Below are 19,643 nucleotides of genomic sequence, written 5' to 3'. Positions count from 1 at the left end.
TTTGGTCAAAATTCTTATTAGAAAAAAAAATTTTAAGTCAAATTCAATTGAACTTTTGTTTAGTGAAGATCTAGTAGTTTGAACTTTATAAAAAGTAAATCTTATATACACTGACAGTGTATACATTATTACGATTGAATGCACAATGCATATGTAAAATTTAAATTTTAAATTCAAATTCGAATTATGTGTCGTACATCTAATAATAAAAAATGTATACATTATTAGTGTATAAAAGATTAATTCTCTTATACGTATATGAATGTAAAAAGTTGTGTCTGTGGAGCAATGCTTCGATGGAGATTGAGGCTAAAGCAAATACTAGATCTCGTTTCTATTTGATAGTAGTGTTAGTTGGCAAACAAAATTTGAATGAGTTGCTATTGGGTCTAACTAACTTTGAACATTGACTAATTTGACATGCCTCATAATATTTGAAGTTGTTGCGGAGGGCATTTTTAGTTTGGCAAAGTATCCAACTTAAGAAAGCAACTCCCACGATCCATAAAATTTGTTGAATGTACAATTTATGTACAGTGATCCTAGTGGGAAAGAGAATTTTTACTTTCTTTTATATCTTTTGTGAGGGGCTATCTTTTGACTTTTCTTAGATAACAATTAATTTGGGACAAGAAAAAGTGACAAGCATGACAACTTTTATGGAACAGAATGAGTACTTTTGTGACACACTATTCAATAGGAACATCTGAAACTATACTAAAGATATACTATTGTAATGGGTTTGTTACCCCAAGGGTTAGCTCGAGCGATCAGCTCCCCTCTTTAGGGTATGGTAGATTTACCTAGGCAACCAGGGTTCGAGCCCCCTTGCTACTGTACTTGGAGTGGAGTGGGACCTCCTCTTCCGAGCCAGAGTGGGATTAGTCGGGACCCGGATACCCACTCCGTCAGAAAAAAAAAATAAAAAAAAAAAGAAGTAATGGGTTTGTTTGAATTGGACATTATTTACACTCTATTTACATCCAGTGATTTGCTTATATAATCAATACATTTTTCAATTATTTTTTAACTCACATACATTACATCAAAAAATGCTACAATAGTTTTTCAAAAAATTATCCATAATAATATTTGCACGAAGAACGTTAAATTTATCCTTGCATATTCTTGCACTCTTTTCACATAAAATTTTTTTTGGGGGTAGTTTGAGGTTTATTAACCTTACTTCTCCATTTACAAGTGTACAAAACAAACTATACACTAGTATTAAGGAGTATTCAGGTGTCGATCCCATCAGTTACCAAAATTTTTCAAATTATTTTATTGTCTAGACAACGAATTGTCACAAAAGTTACAAAAAACAAGAAAACAAATTAGAAATAACAACCAAAATTAATTAAGATCAATTAATGCAAAGTTATCAATAAATAAGAACTTCTAGAAATTTGGCTTTCCTCAATTGTCTTAAAAAAAGATTTTATCTTGGCCAATTAATTAATTCTTCTATGAAACTATGGTAAAATCTCCTAATTTTATAATACCTGCTTTCACCACCATAATGGCCATCTCCATAACAAGTCTAAACCTGCTTTCACTATTTAATATAAGTAGGATTGTAAATGTGTCATGTCGTATCGTTTTTATGTCACGTCATAATCGTGTTCATGCTAGACAAGTATAGTTTCATAACTGATATATGAAACTTTCGTATCATGTTCATGGCATGACCTGTTTATTAATGTGTCATGTTGTCTTTAACCCGTTTGATGCATTTAATTTTTTAAATTGAAATTACAAATGAAACATCACAAAATCTTGAAAACCATGAACTTAAAGCATCGACCTTAACCAAGTGTTTTACTTGAATCATGGTGCAGATAAATTCAAATTTTCATGTGTATAAATATAAATCATGATACTAATTAATTTTGTGTAATCTCTGCTTGACTTTACTTTGGAATTCTACGACATGTTAAGTTTTGTTCAATCATAGTCCAAAAGTCAGAGAGAGAATAATATAGAAGATTCAACTTCTGTATCCAATATTCAGGAGTTGTGCTTCAAATATTAAAGGCTCTTTCATATGAAAAAAAAAAAAACTACTAACTACTTTTAGTCAAAACTATTGATTTATGGTTGAAAATTTTGACATGAATTCTCAAAGGTCCTAAGTCTTTAATCATTTGATTCCAATACTCGAACAATAAGTTAAGTTCCTGGTAAATTTAGGAGATACTGTAAAGAAATTTAGCGTAAACAACAATTAGACTTTTGTGTACTTTACTTAATTAGAAAGGAATACACTATTTGCACAACAGATTTAGGGGGAAATTAAAAAAAATAAATTTGATATAAATAGATGTGCAAGGAATCCAATTCATGCTTTTTTTTTTTTTGTTTAAAAGATCTTAATCTTGTCCAAAAAAAAAATTGGTATGAATTCTTAATTTTTAAATGGCTTCTGTTTTCTTTTTTTATTTGGCTCCAATACTTTGATTACAAGGAAACTCTTAAGAAGCGAATTTAAAGAAATTGGGTTCATGTATGGAAGGAAACCAAGTAATTCGTTTTTATTTTTTAGTCGTATAGTTTTAGTTTTGGTGTATATTCTAGAGGTATCAAAAGAAATAAAATTCCCTAATAGAAATGGTACTTCAAATTACAATTGTGCCATGTTGTATGTTTCGGATTAACATATCAACCCATAAGTTTAAAGGATTAATAACGTGTCATTCGTCAACAACGCTTTTTTTTTTTGGTGTCATAATCGTGATTGACCTATTTTGGATACAAATTCTTTCATGTCATGTTTTGATCAGGTGCTTTTTGAGTCTTGTTCGTGTCGTTTTATCAGGTCTTGAATTACCACTCCTAAGTATAAGTTAAAGAGTCATTAAGAACTGGACATTATGCAAATTGCGATTTACGTATTTCCTTAGTTTTGTGAGTTAGACATAAAAGTTTATGCTTTTACCAACTAGCATTGATTAATAATTTTCGTCTTTCAAACAATACCTTAGATGCTTTACAATTAAAGGACTTTCTAATAACAAAGACGAAAACCAAAGACATGAAATAGCATGCACATAAGATTTATTGATTAACCATGAGTGCATCATAAATTAAAGTATAATTGGTTACATCCTAACCCAAGGATCAAGTTATTTAGCTAGGCATAAAGGAAGCGATAGACTCGAATAACTTGATAATGAAGATAGAGTTTAATATAATGTTAAAGAAATAAAGAAAAGGATAAAAGCTGTTTAGCCATGCTTGGTGAAAATCTCCTTTCTTGTTCCTTACAATCTTCAAAGTTACAAGCGAAAGGCTAAAGAAACTAATGTGGCCCCAGGGACAGTCTAGCAGTAAAGAGGACTCTTGGACTGAATGAGATCCTGATTTTGAATCTTTTCTTAGATTTAAATCCCTTTGTCTAACCTGAATGTGTCATGGGGTGCTGTGGTGTATCCTCCGGTTTAGTGTGTCCGCTTGGATCCTTGATTCGAGTCAGGGCATGTTCCGGGTCACAAGAAAAAAATTTTGTTGTGTTTGAAGCTAAAACTGCTCCCTAACTATGCCTGAAGCTGCCCAATCCATCTTCAATGACCCTACTTATAGTGACGGAAAAGCTGTCGTGAAACAAGAAACAAGAAGCCCTGGATGCCTTGAACTTTCTTGCGCCACCTCTACAATCAGCTGGTCCAACGAGTATGATGCTTTATTTTGGCTCGAGTTGGTAAACAGCTCTCCATGTAAACTTCTGAGAGTTTTCATTTTACGTAACCAGTTTTGAGGGTCTTAATCTGCGAGCTGATTGGAACTTCTTTTAGTACATTTTTGCACTTTTCTTCTTGGTTTTCATGCATGGTCTTATCCCACCCTTTTTCAACTCAAATACATCATCAAACTTGCTCCAAAAATCATAAAAATCAAACATTGCATACCTGCACTAATTTTGCCATTCTCACAAACTGCACTTAAACACAACAAAAACCCTAATTTGAGGAACTTTCACACGCAAATACTCAACAAATGGACATAAACAACAACTCAAACACATGCAAATTGGGTACTAATTAATTCTCACATGCTTGAACTATTGTTTGTCCTCAAGTAATCAATTCTAACAACAATCCAAAAACACAAAATTAAACTCAAAATAATTTACTACTCAAGACAAAGGAATAGCCATTATAGTCATTTTAAAGCTCAGCCAAACACAATGAAGTACCAAATAAAACAAGCTAATTATACTCAATTTATGTAAGTCCAATTCCATGCATATTTCTCAATTCAATCATGTTTAATAATGTAGTCAATATTGTTGTTTAACGTATACCTTCATGGTTTGTTGGCAATCCGAGAAAACCTACACAGATTCATTGAATATTAAATCAATCAAATTCAATTTGTCATGGGATCTATGTATCCATTAGCTCAATGATTGAGAATTAATGGCTAATCCCATGTATATGTATCATTCTTGTGATGATTTATTTGATCATGCAAGTTGTTAGGAAATTGACTTAATTTCTTTTAGTCAAGGTCCTTATTTGGTGTGGGAAGTAACTAGTTTTCTAATTAGTTTCAGTTACTTGAAGTAGTAGTCAATGAAATTCGTATTTGATTTAGGATTTAGATGTTATTTCCTATTCTGTATAAGTCCAGGAATTAGTATTGGTTTCCAATTGTTATTTGGTTTTTTGGCCAAGTAATATTCTCTATAAATAAGTAGATTGGCATACTACAAAGACACACAAGAAAGCAGTGAGAGTGTTCTTAGTAGGTGAGAGGATTATACAAGAGTTGGGGCTTGGGAATCAAGTTGTAATCTTGTGGTATTTTTTCTCTCATACTAAGAACAAGTTTTCTCTCCGTGGATGTAAGCTTGGTGATTAAGCCGAACCGCGTTAATTCTTATGCGTTGCTCATCGTTCGTGTTAGATATTGTTTTCTATTAAATTGTTGATTTTTTCTTTTTCTATTTCAAATAGTTGGCCTGATACCCTAACATAAGTATGTATCATACATATATTGTTAGTGTGATATTTGACCTTCATCTGGTTATGCTTATATATGACAACATAACTAATTATATCTTGCATGAATTATGGTCAATATGCCTATGCCTTTTGACTTTGCATCTTGTATACTAATATATCATAAAGGTTGAACTTTGCTTTTGGGGCACTTTATGAGTTTTATTTAAATAATGCCTCTTGAAATTGTGATTAATAATTGGCATCAATAGTTTGTTTGTTTGCTGCACTTTCTCCTAATTATTTAAAGGTATAAATTGTCACATCTTTCAACCTTTTATTTTTGTCACCTATTTAGATGTTATCATAAAGATTTTTGCATCTTGTATTTAAGAGTAGCCACAACATCTTATATATTTGATACTTAAAATTTTAATCACATAAATATCTAGTGATTAAATGAATAACATCTAATTAAGTAAACAATTAATTTGTTAAAATTATCACTTGGGCCACAGGAAAGTAGTAGTTTTAATAAGATTAGTTGAAATAAGATGATAAATTTAATATTGTGTTAAGAGATTTTCCTAGGCCCACAAGTATGGAAAATTTCTATTTTTAGAAGCAGTAAGTGATTTACTTGCCTCTGTATTCTAAGTCCATTAAGTGCAAGGGGTCATCAATAGAAGAAGGATCAACATTTGAATCGCCCTCACAGGAATCCTCATTTCTTTTCCTGTTGTATAGTCTTTTAATACCATGGCGTCATCCACAATCACCTTTAGGAAAAAGAATAGGATACTGTAGAGGATCAAAACAGCCATAGTAATGATTAATCCTATGGCTGGTATGTGAGTGAGTATAAACTTGGATATGAACACTCTTATCTACTGATTCATTCTCATCTTCAGTCCATATGGCGGCAACTTGCGAGGCAGATGGCAGATTATAGACACACTAGTCTAAACCAGGGTAACAATTAACCATGATTTTATAAGTATCAAGGTTGGGTATATCCCTGAGGTTTTTAAAGAATTTGGTGTAAGGATATATCCTTGAGGTTTATTCCTGAGGTATATCCCCAAGGTTTGGTGTAAGGATTTTTCAAAAGGATGCGCATAAGCAATTGTAAAGTGCTTTCGCATAACTTTTCACAGTTTCCAGTCCTTTTTGCTAATTCTTCATCAGTGTCAAAGAAGTAGAACTGGATTCCAGATGGTTTGTCACCTAGCTGCGTCAAACCATTAAGGAAGTGATAAACTTGGCCTTGAACACGGAAGGTATAAACAACTTTCATATTTTTTTATCAATTTTGGGTCATATCTCGCAGCAAAGGACGTAAATCCCAAGTTATTATTATAGGTTCGAACATTATTTCTAAAGTGAGTGCTTTCTTCATCATTTTCAATAACACAAACGCTTAAGATCATAAGGCATCAGTGGAGCCACAATAAAGATCTCTCAGCCAGAGCAACAAAAGCTAGGAGGTTCCAAATAGAACATTTTAGCTCCATAGTGTTCACAATTAGCAGCATCTGGAAGGGTAATGGCTTCATGAGGGATCTCATCAAGTTGAAAAAGACCATGTTAGTGACCTCAGCAAGGCCTCGCTACATTTAATTTCAAACTATAGCTGAGAAGTGCACTAAGTCACGCCTCTATTAATCTAATCAATAACATAATCTAGAAAGTTATAGAAAGAGAAGGAGATATAAAAAGCCAACCCGGAGTCTGCTTCCTTACACGTTCACGACAATCATGATTTTGAACAGAAGGTTGATCTTTAGACAGGAGACAGAAGAACTATGATGACATCTTTTTTTCCCTTGAAAATCACATTTTTTAGCAGACTTGTTAGACTCTCTATCCTGAACAAAAGAGATTTCTGCAACTATATAAAGGAACAAGCTAAATAAAAAGGTCCAGGGGTATTTGAATGTGTACAGTCAATGGAGTGAGCAAAGTATGAAAGTTCCAGCCAAATAGAACTGAAAAATATATTTTTTTTGTTGAGGATCTAAGTGGACAAGGAAAAAAGAATTGACAATCACTTGGAAAAAGCCAAAGGAATATATTCCTTGAGAAGTAGATGCTGGTGCAGAAGATTGCTTCTTAGAGACAAAAGTTTCTTTTTGCAAATATAATTCTTTATGGATATCATTCAAGACAAGTTGATTTTTTCCAAAGTCCATGTAAGGATTAGGCAAAGGAGAGAACCTAACAACATTTTCAAAAAGTTCATTATCAGGTAAAATTTGTTTGTCAATGCAAAAGGGCTGCATGGTTCCATCAGACTGATGACGAAATCTGCTTGTTTGGTCAATCAACATAAGAGGTTCAGAGCAAGCAGTTTTTGTTCCAGAACTTTGGCATTTAGGAAGAGGAGAATTCAACTCTTTAGAATTCATGGAAAGATCAGTAAAAGGACAATATTCAATCACATGTTCAAAAATATTGTGCATAGGTTAGATCTCTTTATCCAGTAAGGAGCTTCCAAAGAATTTGGTAGTTCATCAATCACCGTTACAGAGGCAGAGTTCCTATTTTTTGTGTTAAATAGACGAAGATCGATCATAACTGTAAAAGAACAGGAGCCTAAGCTTTTCCTTTTTCCATGGAGGGATGTAGGTTGACAGCTCCTAAAATTAGCCGTATCAATGAGCGGAAGTTCTGCCGGTCGCAAATTAAGGTTTACTTACTTGCACAGAACAACAATATGGAAGGATCAATCAGTGAGAAGAGAGCAAGGATGTTTTCAAAAGCAAGAAATGGACACAAAGAAAAAGGCCAGGAAAGGGCGACATTGATAGTACCTCCCAGTATACCTATTGTTGGTGCACAATGCATTTCCCTAGAAGAGGAAGCAGAACGACTGTGAAGATTAAAGGAAGTAGACTCATGAGATGACATGTATTGTAATACTTCAGCAACAACACTGACGTTATCGTGGCCATTCTTAAAACCCCCACTTTCTATCATTTGGCTATGCATAAAAGGTTGCTTTCCACTATCGTACGGGACAGTGCGAGTTTCAGGAAAAGAAACACTTGTTTCCACTTGTTTCCACATAACCAAGTGGAACCTTATGAATACGCGAGAGAAAGCGCTTTCTTTATTCTTGGCAACCCTATCTTCTCTTCGATAGCGCAGAAGCTCATTTTTTTCCTAAGCATGGCATTTCTGCGTACCTTTTGTGGCGAGTAGAACATCTACCCATTCACTTTAATTGTTCAAAGTGTACAACATCAAAGGACTATATAAAAAAGGTAAAATTTTATCAATTAACAAAAAAAAGGAACAGGTTTGTAAAATATCAATAAAATTAATAAGCAAGTAATGAGCCAGAAGGTAAGAAATTTAATAGTTAACAAAGAAATAGTAAACAAATGAAATAGATGTATAAAATAAATAACAAAAGCTAGTTCAGCGTGCAATGCACGGCTGCCTCTAATTTTTTTCCTTCAGGTGTAATAGCACAGGAATAGGAGCAGAATAACACCTTGTACATGCAGCAAACAAGAAATGGCAAGAAGCAAACTAGGTTTGACAATTCAAAAGTCAATGAAGCAAGACTGAAACAACATGCAACCAACAAGGTAGCAGAAAATACATGTAAAAGAGATGGAATCTAAATGGTAAAATATAAAAGAAAGGGGGAAGAGAGGAGAACCAGAAACATCAACCTGTTTGCCTGCAGAAAATCCACACAGTAGAATCGAAGAAGAGCAGGAGGTACCACAATAAAAAGGATCATGCAAAAGCTAACAGGGAAAAGAAAAGGAAAAAGGAAAAAATAAACTTCTGTTAATAGTTTAAAAAGCAGTGAAATAATTAAAGGGACTAAACTGCATGAGAAAAGAAAGAAACTGATAAAGAAGAGAAATAACAAGGTAATAAGCTAATTATTTTTTTTTTTTTAAAAAAGATCAACACATGTAGAGAGACTCAGTAAAATGAGCTTGAAGCAGAACACTCACCAGCAACACAGTAGCAATAGCAACTCTACAAGTTGAAACCAATGCAAAAAATTAGCAATGAGGAAAGTCTAAAAGAAGCAAGAGCATGTGAAAAAGCAAGCTCATAAAGTACTTTTTTTCTTTCTAGTGAAAAAGTAAGAGCAACAGATTAGAAGAAACAATGCAGTAGATGCACACTTACCACTGATCATGATGATAAGTAGCCGAATTTCTGCTAGGAGAAACCAGGCAATATCAGTGTCCATTGTACAAAGGAAAAACGCAGGATTATCCCCGAACAGAGTAAGGCTAAAAAGTGATGTCTGGCAGGATTGCATAGTGACGGTTACGACATTTTTACAAACATGACCATGATAAAGAAACCAAAAAAGAGAAACCACATTAAGAGAAAGAGCAAATTAAAAGACAAAGGCTAGGTAATATAGTAAAGTTTGTTTGGATTGAGCATTATTTCCCCAATTTTATTTGCTTATATCATCATTACAATTTCCAATACACCTTTTTATCTTCCCAATTACCTTTTTATCTCACATACATCACGTCACAAAAAGTGCTACAGTAAAAATATCCTAAATAACTTACAATCCAAACAAACCCTTACAACAACTCCCCACCAAATGAAAGTAATCAAAAGAGGTGTCTGAGGATGCATTTGATTAAAATGCATAGAAAGTACATTTAAAATCAAGCAAAGTAATGGGTAAGCGCAATTTGCCGGTCAAAGATACGAAAGTAGATAATTTTCTTAGCATAGATGATATTAACAGAGCTGCATTTTTTTTTTTTTTGATGTTTAAAAACGTAGGCCAACAAATTAATGTTAACAAATAAAGATGAAGAGAAAAAACCAACAACTAAACATAATTTGTTGGACAATAGTAAAAAATGGAACGAGCAATTAATTAATTGCGAAAAATTGATAGGTAAACATAAGTCTTAGGACAAAAAAAGGAGCCTTCTTTTGTTAACCCAACATATTGGTACTAATTAGCCAATAATTAATTGTTAACAATCAATTGTAAAAATTTGATAGGCAAACATATGTTGCAGGGGAAAAATGTAAAAGGAGAAATTTTTTTTGGTTAATTTAAGCTGCTGGTATTAGTCAGACATTAATAAGAATTAACCGCAAAAAATCGCCCGTTTGACAAGTGAGTTTTTTGGATGTTTTTCTAAAATTTTACTGTAACTTACTATAGAAGCTTTTTAAAAAAATTTTAAAGTGTGTAAATTTTTTAATATTTTGAAGTATATAGTTTAAAAATTTTGAGAAATTTTTTGAGGTTATTGTAACTAAAGTTTTTAAAAAACTTGTAGCTGACAAACTTGGCAAAAAACTCAAGTGCCAAACAAGGTAGCGCTTTCTTGGACAGTAAAGAAAAAGGCCAAAATTGGTTGCCACTAATTAGTTTTTACCAACTAATTGCAAGGGATTGGCAATCAGATGCGATTCGTTGGGAAAAAGAAAGAAGCTCAATTTTTTGTCAATGCTATCCGTTGGGCAAAAAAAAAAAAAAGAAGGCCAAATTTTAGCACAATCCTACGTGCATTTAGACGAGGAATTGTTAGCCAATCAAAAAGTGAAATTATTAATTAACTAATGAAGCATTAATGGCAAAACAGGGCATTCTTTCAATAACATCTGTAAAAATAATTGATAATTAAATGTGTTTTTTTTTGCAACAAAAAAAAGTCTTTTTTTTTTTTTTGCTAACAATTGCAAGGAATGGCTAATTAAATGCGTTCCGTTGGATAACAAAAAAAAAGGGCATTATGAAGTAGCTATTAACAACTAATTGCGAAGTATTAGTAATTAGATGCAATTTGGTGGAAGAGGAAAAAAGGCCATTTTTTTGTTAATGTGATCCGTTGGGGGGAAAAAGGGGTGGTCAAATTTTAGCCTGTTCGGCCAAAAAAAAAGGCCAAATTTTAGCATAATCCTACACGCATTTAGAGGGGGGACTTGTTAGGCAATCAGAAGGTGAAATTATTAATTAACTAATGAAGTATTAATCGTAAAAGAGGACATTTTTTGATAGCATCTGTAAAAAAAGGATAATTAAATGCGATTTTTTTTGCAACAAAAAAAAGTCATTTTTTTGTTAACAATTGCAAATAACTGCTAAACAAATGCGATCCGTTGGATGACAATTTAAAAAAAGGCATTATTAAGTTGCTACTAACAACTAATTGCAAAGGATTGGTAATTCGATGCGATTTGGTGGGAAAAAAAAGCCCAATTTTTTGTTAATGTGATCCATTGGGGAAAAAGGAGAGGGGCAAATTTTAGCACAATACATGCATTCATAGGATGATTTGTTGGGCAATAAAAGGGCGAAACTATTAGCTAACTAACGAACCATTAACCGCAAAAGAGGGCATTTTTTCGATAACAATCGCAAAAAATGTGATAATTAAATGTGGCATTGCATTCACATCTGACCAATCAAAACAATTCAATTGACCAAAGTAAAAAAAAAAAAAAATCCGTTGGGGGAAAAAATAGAAGGCCAAATTTCTTCACAATTGACCAATCATTAATGGCAAGGAATCGCTAATTAAACCCGATCAGTTGAATGACAAAAAAAAAGGCATTATTAAGTAGCTATTAACAACTAATTGCAAAGTATTGGTAATTGGATGCAATTTGGTGGAAGAGGAAAAAAGGCCATTTTTTTTGTTAAGGTGATCCATTGGGGGAAAACGGGGGTGGTCAAATTTTAGCGATATGTTCGGCCAAAAAAAAAGGCCAAATTTTAGCACAATCCTACACGCATTTAGAGGAGGACTTGTTAGGCAATCAGAAGGTGAAATTATTAATTAACTAATGAAGTATTAATCGCAAAAGAGGGCATTTTTCGATAGCATCCGTTAAAAAAGGATAATTAAATGCGATTTTTTTTTGCAACAACAAAAATGTCATTTTTTTTTAACAATTGCAAATAACTGCCAACCAAATGCGATCCGTTGGATGACAATTTTAAAAAAGGCATTATTAAGTTGCTACTAACAACTAATTGCAAAGGATTGGTAATTCGATGCGATTTGGCGGGAAAAATAAACAAGCCCAATTTTTTGTTAATGTGATCCGTTGGGGGAAAAAGGAGATGGGCCAGATGCAACAAAGGATGAGTCCTTTTTACTCCCAAGAACAACGGTTGTGGGTTCTTTGATGGGTGTGATTCAAGAAATTTTAGTACAATGCATGCATTCAGAGGATGATTTGTTGGGCAATAAAAGGGCGAAATTATTAACTAACTAACGAACCATTAACCACAAAAGAGGGTATTTTTTCGATAACAACCGTAAAAAAAAGAAGTGATAATTAAATGTGACATTGCATTCACATCTGACCAATCAAAACAATTCAATATACCTGACAATTGGACGGGTTGGGCGGGTTTTGAGCGGGTTGATGTTGGATTTTCATTTAAATAGATTACACCCAATCCGCCCAATATTAGGTTGAGTTAATTTTGGATTGGGTCATTTTGAGTTATTTCAAACCCATGACCCAAATATGACCCAATATATTAAATAATAGATTTTGATACATAAACTCTCTCAAATATATTTTCACATACAAAAAAAAAAATTCACACACATAAATACATTTTCACATAGATAGATATATTTTCACACACTAAAACACTCACAGATACAAACACACACTCACTTTTTAAGTTCTTTTGAAATATATTATTTTTACACATACAAACACATTAAAATACACACTAATATACTTTCACAAATACACACACATACTAACTGTTTAAACTACTTGGATTCAATCACACTTTAAAGAAAGTTATAAACTGAAATTTTGACCCAAAAAATAAACACAAAAGAATCATGCATGATAACACATCTGAGCCGTTGTAAAATGGAGAAATTAGAAATTAGAAATAAACACAAAATGAATCATGTTGCATCCTAAAAGATAAACTTCCGAATTTGCATCTGAAATTTATTTTGAATATATAATGAGTAGAATTTGGCATTTGATCCTCCGTTCAACATTTTTGTGTTATACTCCATATTACGCCATATATCCTTCACGATTAGTTGGCCATTCCTATGATCCTTATTATGGGTGTCACCTAATTCATAGTGTAACATGAAATATAATTCTAGTAAAAGTTTAACGAAGAATGCCAACACTTAAATTATTCTTCTCTTATTCAAGAAAAACTTTAATCCGCTCGAGAGTCAAATTTGATGCTAACCAGAAATCTGGATAGTAATATTTATAATTTGCACAAACTAGAGAAGACAATAGTATAAGAACAAGTTTTACATCTCTGTCAAATGAAAGTGGAAGTTGGGTAATAGGTACCCAACACAAATACCCAATCCGCCCAAAATATTTTTGGGTTTTTATTACTCAACCCAAAATTGACCCAACACCCAAATTACCCAACCCAACCTCTGAAATTTGTGGGTGGATTGTTGGGTTTTGGGCATAATTGCCAGGTATACAATTCAATTGACCAAAGTAAAAAAAAAAATCTGTTGGGGGAAAAAATAGAAGGCCAAATTTCTCACAATTGACCAATCATTAATGGCAAGGAATCGCTAATTAAACCCGATCAGCTGGATGACAAAAAAAAAAGGCATTATTAAGTAGCTATTAACAACTAATTGCAAAGTATTGTAGTTAGATGCAATTTGGTGGAGAAGGAAAAAAGGCCATTTTTTTGTTAATGAGATCTGTTGGGGTAAAAAAACAAGGTGGTCAAATTTTAGCGATCCGTTCGACCAAAAAAAAAAAAGAAGGCCAAATTTTAGTACAATTCTACACGCATTTAGAGGAGGACTTGTTAGGCAATCAGAAGGTGAAATTATTAATTAACTAATGAAGCATTAATCGCAAAAGAGGACATTTTTCAATTGCATCTGTAAAAAAAGGATAATTAAATGTGGTTTTTTTTTGCAACAACAAGAAAAGTCTTTTTTTTTTTGAACAATTGCAAATAACTGCTAACCAAATGTGATCCGTTGGATGGCAATAAAAAAAAGGCATTATTAAGTTGCTAGTAACAACTAATTGCAAAGGATTGGTAATTCGATCGGATTTGGCGGGAAAAATAAACAAGCCCAATTTTTGTTAATGTCATCCGTTGGGGGAAAAAAGGAGATGGGCAAATTTTAGTACAATGCATGCATTCAGAGGATGATTTGTTGGGCAATAAAAGGGCGAAATTATTAGCTAACTAACGAACCATTAACCGCAAAAGAGGGCATTTTTTCGATAACAACCGTAAAAAAAAAAAGTGATAATTAAATGTGACATTGCATTCACATCTGACCAATCAAAACAATTCAATTGACCAAAGTTAAAAAAAAAATCCATTGGGAAAAAAAAGAAGGCCAAATTTCATCACAATTGACAAATCAAAACTCTCCACATTATCATTTTCTTGTGCAATTGAGAGGACAACCACCAATTGACGAATCAAGAGACTACAACTCATTAAATTGGAATCAATTGGAGTACTACTACCAATCGGCTAATGGGAGAGCGCCACATCAGCAAACAATTCAATTGGAGGCAATTGCATTCACACATAAACTATATATGTTAATAAATAGGTGTTCAAAAAAGAATTTAAGATGGATTTGCCAAGAAATTTCATTGTACATATTGGTTAATAAATATTGCAAGAGAAATTTCATTGCACATAGGCTATATATGTTAATAAATACGTGTTCAAAAAAGAACTTAAGGTGGATTTGCCAAGAAATTTCGTTGTACATATCGGTTTAAAAGAAGTTACTCTCGTCTTTCAACGAAAATTTATGAGTCAATGAAATGAACAAGTCACACAAAAGAGTCTTTTAAGTCAATAAATAATTAATTTTAACAAAATTGCAAGTTTTATAAGTGGGTAATTCACGCGCATATTATCAATTCCAATAAACTCAATTACACTTTTACATGAACTTTTACCGTTAAACACTTGTGAATGAATTTCATGTTCTTGTACATGCAAAGGATATGTGTTTAGACTTACTTTCCATGAAACTTCATTGTATGTATGAAAGAAGTTACTTTCAAGTTTCATGATATATTCATAGCCAACAAAAAAAAAAAAAAAAAGAGACAACAAATCTTTTAAAGTCAAAAGTGTAGTCAACTCACGTTACAAGCTACCATACTCCTCGAAAATCTCACTCAACATCTGAGTAAGAATGGGTTGGAACTTGCGAGGAAATGAATAAAGAAATTTCATCGATTTCTCGAGCCATTTTCAAGTTGGTAACTTAAAGAAAAGAAGAAGTAAACTTCCAAAAAAAAATTACCACCGTTAAGAATACAGGAAATTGCATAGAACTTTCTTCAGGAGGACGGTTATAAAAACACGATTAACATCCTGCGCCTAACAGAGCCTCTTTTTGTCGTCTTCTTTTGGCCCTTGAAATCACAACAGTAGAGCTTTACTCGTTCCTTTTTTTCCCCACCAAATCACAAAGTTTGTTTCTTTTTCTTATTCTTGAAGCCTTCCTTACACCATGGTCATTATTGGCAAGGATTATTGCAACAAAAATGCCCAGAAGAGATTGCAGTTGGTTTTTAGAGCCACATACTTTGTAGTTTCTTTATCCAAGAAAGCAGCTTCTACGAGTGCCCTAGTTTTTCGCCCTATCTCGCAACGTACTCAATCCTATGTTGCGATCGATATTGATCCCAGTAATAGTCATCATCTTGATCATGAACCCTTTCTCGATGTTGACAAAAGCGTACTTGCTGACTTGGTTAAAGACAAAAACTTTGATGATCTGAGCAACTATGGAGGAACCAAGAAACTTGCAGCAATCCTTGAAACTGATGAAAAGAATGGTATTTCTGGAGACCAGGGCAGCATTCAGAAAAGGGTTGACGAGTTTGGTTCCAATACTTACAAGAAGGCACCTGTTAAAGGCTTTATGAGTTTCCTTGTAGAAGCCTTTAAAGATTCCACAATTATCATACTTCTGTTGTGTGCGGCTCTATCTCTTAGCTTTGGAATCAAGCAGCATGGCCTAAAAGAAGGGTGGTACGATGGAGGAAGTATAGTTGTTGCTGTTGTGCTGGTTCTTGCAGTCTCTGCCATCAGCAACTTCAAACAGAGCAGGCAATTCTTGCAGCTTTCTAACGAGAATAGTAACATTGAGGTGGAAGTTGTGAGAGATGGGCGGAGGCAACACATATCAATCTTCCATGTTGTTGTGGGGGATATTGTGTTCTTGAAGACTGGAGACCATATTCCTGCTGATGGTTTGTTCTTGGATGGCCATTCAATGAAGGTTGATGAATCTAGCATGACTGGAGAAAGCGACCAGGTTGAGATCGATGAGACCGAGAACCCTTTTTTACTGTCAGGTACAAAGGTCATGGATGGCTATGGGCACATGCTTGTTACATCTGTAGGCATGAAAACTACATGGGGTCAGATGATGAGTTCGATAACTCAGAACGTGAATGAACAGACACCGTTACAGGCCCGGCTAAACAAGCTAACATCTTATATTGGAAAAGTAGGATTATTCGTGGCTTTCCTCGTTCTAATGGTTCTGATGATACGTTACTTTACAGGACATACTTTTGATGAAAGTGGGAAAAAAGAGTTTATTAAAGGCCAGACCAATGCCACTCACATCATGAACGCTGCTGTTCGTATCATTGCCTTAGCAGTTACAATTGTTGTAGTTGCAATTCCAGAGGGTTTGCCACTGGCTGTGACACTAACCCTCGCTTACTCGATGAAAAGAATGATGGCTGATCATTCCCTGGTCCGGAGGTTATCTGCTTGCGAGACAATGGGTTCTGCCACAACCATCTGCACCGACAAGACTGGCACTCTCACACTGAACCAGATGCAGGTCACTGAATTTTGGTTAGGCAAGGAGTCATGGAAGGAAAAAAAATCACTAGAAATCAGCCCAGATGTTACTGAATTGATAAAACAAGGTGTTGGCTTAAATACTGCAGGAGAAGTACATGTATCACCCACTTCTGTTTGTCCAGAAATTTCTGGTAGCCCAACTGAGTCAGCTCTCCTTTCCTGGGCCATCTCTGACATGCAAGTGAACATCCAGCAAGTGAAGCATGCAAACGAAATTGTCCATGTAGAACCTTTCAATTCTGAGAAAAAAAGGAGCGGGATGTTGGTGAGGAGCAATAGTAGTATAAGGACAACTCATGTGCACTGGAAGGGAGCAGCAGAGATGATTTTGGCTATGTGTTCAAATTATTATGTCAGAAGTGGCATGCTCATAGATATTGATGGCGAAGAGAAAAAGCAACTTGAAACAATAATACAGGGCATGGCAGGCAGAAGCCTACGTTGCATTGCTTTTGCATGCAAAAGGCTTACAGAAGAAAGTCAACTAAAATGTCAACATCTTCCAGATACTGGACTGACATTGTTAGGGTTTGTGGGTTTGAAGGACCCTTGTCGACCAGGAGTCAAAGCTGCTGTAGAATCTTGCAGAAAAGCTGGAGTTAGCATCAAAATGATCACTGGAGACAACATTTTCACAGCCCGGTCAATAGCATTGGATTGTGGAATTCTCAAATCCAACGAAGATCTGAACAATGCAATAGTTGAAGGTGCAACATTCAGAAATTACTCACCAGAAGAAAGAATGGAAAAAATTGATGGCATTTTGGTAATGGCAAGATCAACCCCCTTTGACAAGCTTCTGATGGTACAAAGTTTGAAGCAGAAAGGCCAGGTGGTAGCAGTCACAGGTGACGGAACCAACGATGCCCCTGCACTGAAAGAAGCAGATATTGGACTGTCTATGGGAATACAAGGCACCGAGGTGGCAAAGGAAAGCTCGGATATTGTGATCTTGGATGACAATTTCAATTCCGTAATAACAGTACTGAAGTGGGGCAGATGTGTATATTACAATATCCAAAAGTTTATCCAGTTTCAACTCACAGTGAATGTTGCAGCCCTGGTTATCAACTTCGTAGCTGCAATATCATCAGGTGAAGTACCACTCACAGCTGTCCAGCTTCTTTGGGTGAATCTCATAATGGATACTCTAGGGGCCTTGGCTTTGGCAACTGAACAACCCACTGATGACCTCATGGATAAAAAACCAGTAGGTCGAAGTGAACCCCTTATAACCAATATCATGTGGAGAAATCTCATGGCTCAGGCTCTTTATCAGGTAACTGTCTTATTGGTTCTACAGTTTAGAGGAAGCTCAATCTTTGGTGTGAACAAGAAGGTTAAGGACACCATCATTTTCAATAGCTTTGTCCTCTGCCAACTTTTCAACGAATTCAATGCAAGAAAGCTGGAGAGGAAGAACATATTTGAAGGAATACAGAAGAACAAACTATTCATTGGCATAGTAGGAATTACAGTGGTTCTTCAAGTGATTATGGTGGAGTTCTTGCACAGGTTTGCGAACACTGAGAGACTGAACTGGGAACAATGGCTTGCATGCATTACGATTGCTGCATTATCATGGCCAATTGGCTGGCTAGTGAAATGCATCCCTGTTAGCAGAGAATATCTTTCTTCTCACTTTAATTTGGGGTAGACCTGCAGATTGAAGCAGACATTCTGACTCAAAACGACACTTCAACCCTGAATCTATTAGAATTTGCAAGTATATTGGCAGCTTACTTTCCTAGTTTATTCTGTTCCCTATATTTTATTCTGTCCAGAACTCTTTGTCAAAATTTTTTCTTTATTGGTTACTTTTCTAAATTCATGCAAATTTACTTTTTAATTACTCTAATGACTCTTCAGTCTAAATTGCACCAGAAAATGCCATCAAACAGAACATATGATTGTCGATAACAATTCACCACGTTGCATTATGATTTTGAGAATATGTTCTCCATGGTTTCCCAGCACTTCATCTTTTTTAACTTGTTAACAAATTAAAGAATTAATTCCATAAAATACTTACGTGCAGAATCTTAAAATACTAAAATAGAAAAAAAGGAGGAAATGGGAAGTGAATATGAATCCTAAAACTTAGCAGATAGAGGCGTTATGTAGAACAAAAGCAAAAAGAAGACAGGAAAAGAACTTCCTCCTATCTGCTAGAGTATGCGTAGAATTGGAGCTTTCTAAGTTTTTCTCCGACACTGAGGGGTAGTACTTTAACTCAATAACAAAGGAGAAAAGGGGTCAAATAATGGGTAAAGTCTAAAAAGTTGCAGCAACTTGATCTTTCTTCTTCACAAGTCCCCCCACAAATATTTTCAATTGACAATACTCAGAAGTACAGAAAGGAAGAGAGAGAGAATTTTAACATAATCATGAGCCAGAATTAGGCTAGAATCCAACAATTGTTGGCCATTAGGTATTTCAGAATAATTTGGATTAGTCATGTGCTTCACATCAAGTATTCATTACTGCTACAAGCAATGTCTGAATCATGATAACATACGGAGTCTAATTGAAACCACTCTCTAGCATGTCAAACATGTCATATGATTTGATCTCTAAAAATGATTAGGTATTGGATGGACATAAATGGCTTCAAAGGAAAGAAAAGAGAACTGATAAAAGCATCTACCATTGATGAGAGATAGCACAACAACAAGGCAAGACGGCATGCCATAACATCAAAATGAAGTAAGAATTTAACAATTGACTTTCTCTCATTTGTAGTTAACGCATACGAAGTATATTATTAGTAGACAATTATCAGATAAATTCATGAAATTGCATCACCAATTGAACATATGTTGTCACCAACCATCTTAAAA

At 34.4% G+C, this 19,643-nt stretch overlaps 1 protein-coding gene across 1 annotated transcript; it reads left to right on the top strand.

Moving 5' to 3' along the window:
- The first annotated feature begins 15,200 nt into the window (after positions 1-15,200).
- LOC113734838 (calcium-transporting ATPase 12, plasma membrane-type-like) lies at positions 15,201-18,652 on the top strand. Its single transcript, XM_027261579.2, has one exon. It carries the CDS (start codon positions 15,431-15,433, stop codon positions 18,458-18,460), a length of 3,030 nt encoding a protein of 1,009 aa, XP_027117380.1. The 5' UTR covers positions 15,201-15,430; the 3' UTR covers positions 18,461-18,652.
- Positions 18,653-19,643: the final 991 nt, after the last annotated feature.

Source organism: Coffea arabica, chromosome 3c (assembly GCF_036785885.1).
Source record: "Coffea arabica cultivar ET-39 chromosome 3c, Coffea Arabica ET-39 HiFi, whole genome shotgun sequence".
Lineage (NCBI taxonomy): Eukaryota > Viridiplantae > Streptophyta > Magnoliopsida > Gentianales > Rubiaceae > Coffea > Coffea arabica.
Note: the sequence above shows the minus strand (reverse complement) of the source record. Positions and strands in the feature narration are given on the sequence as shown.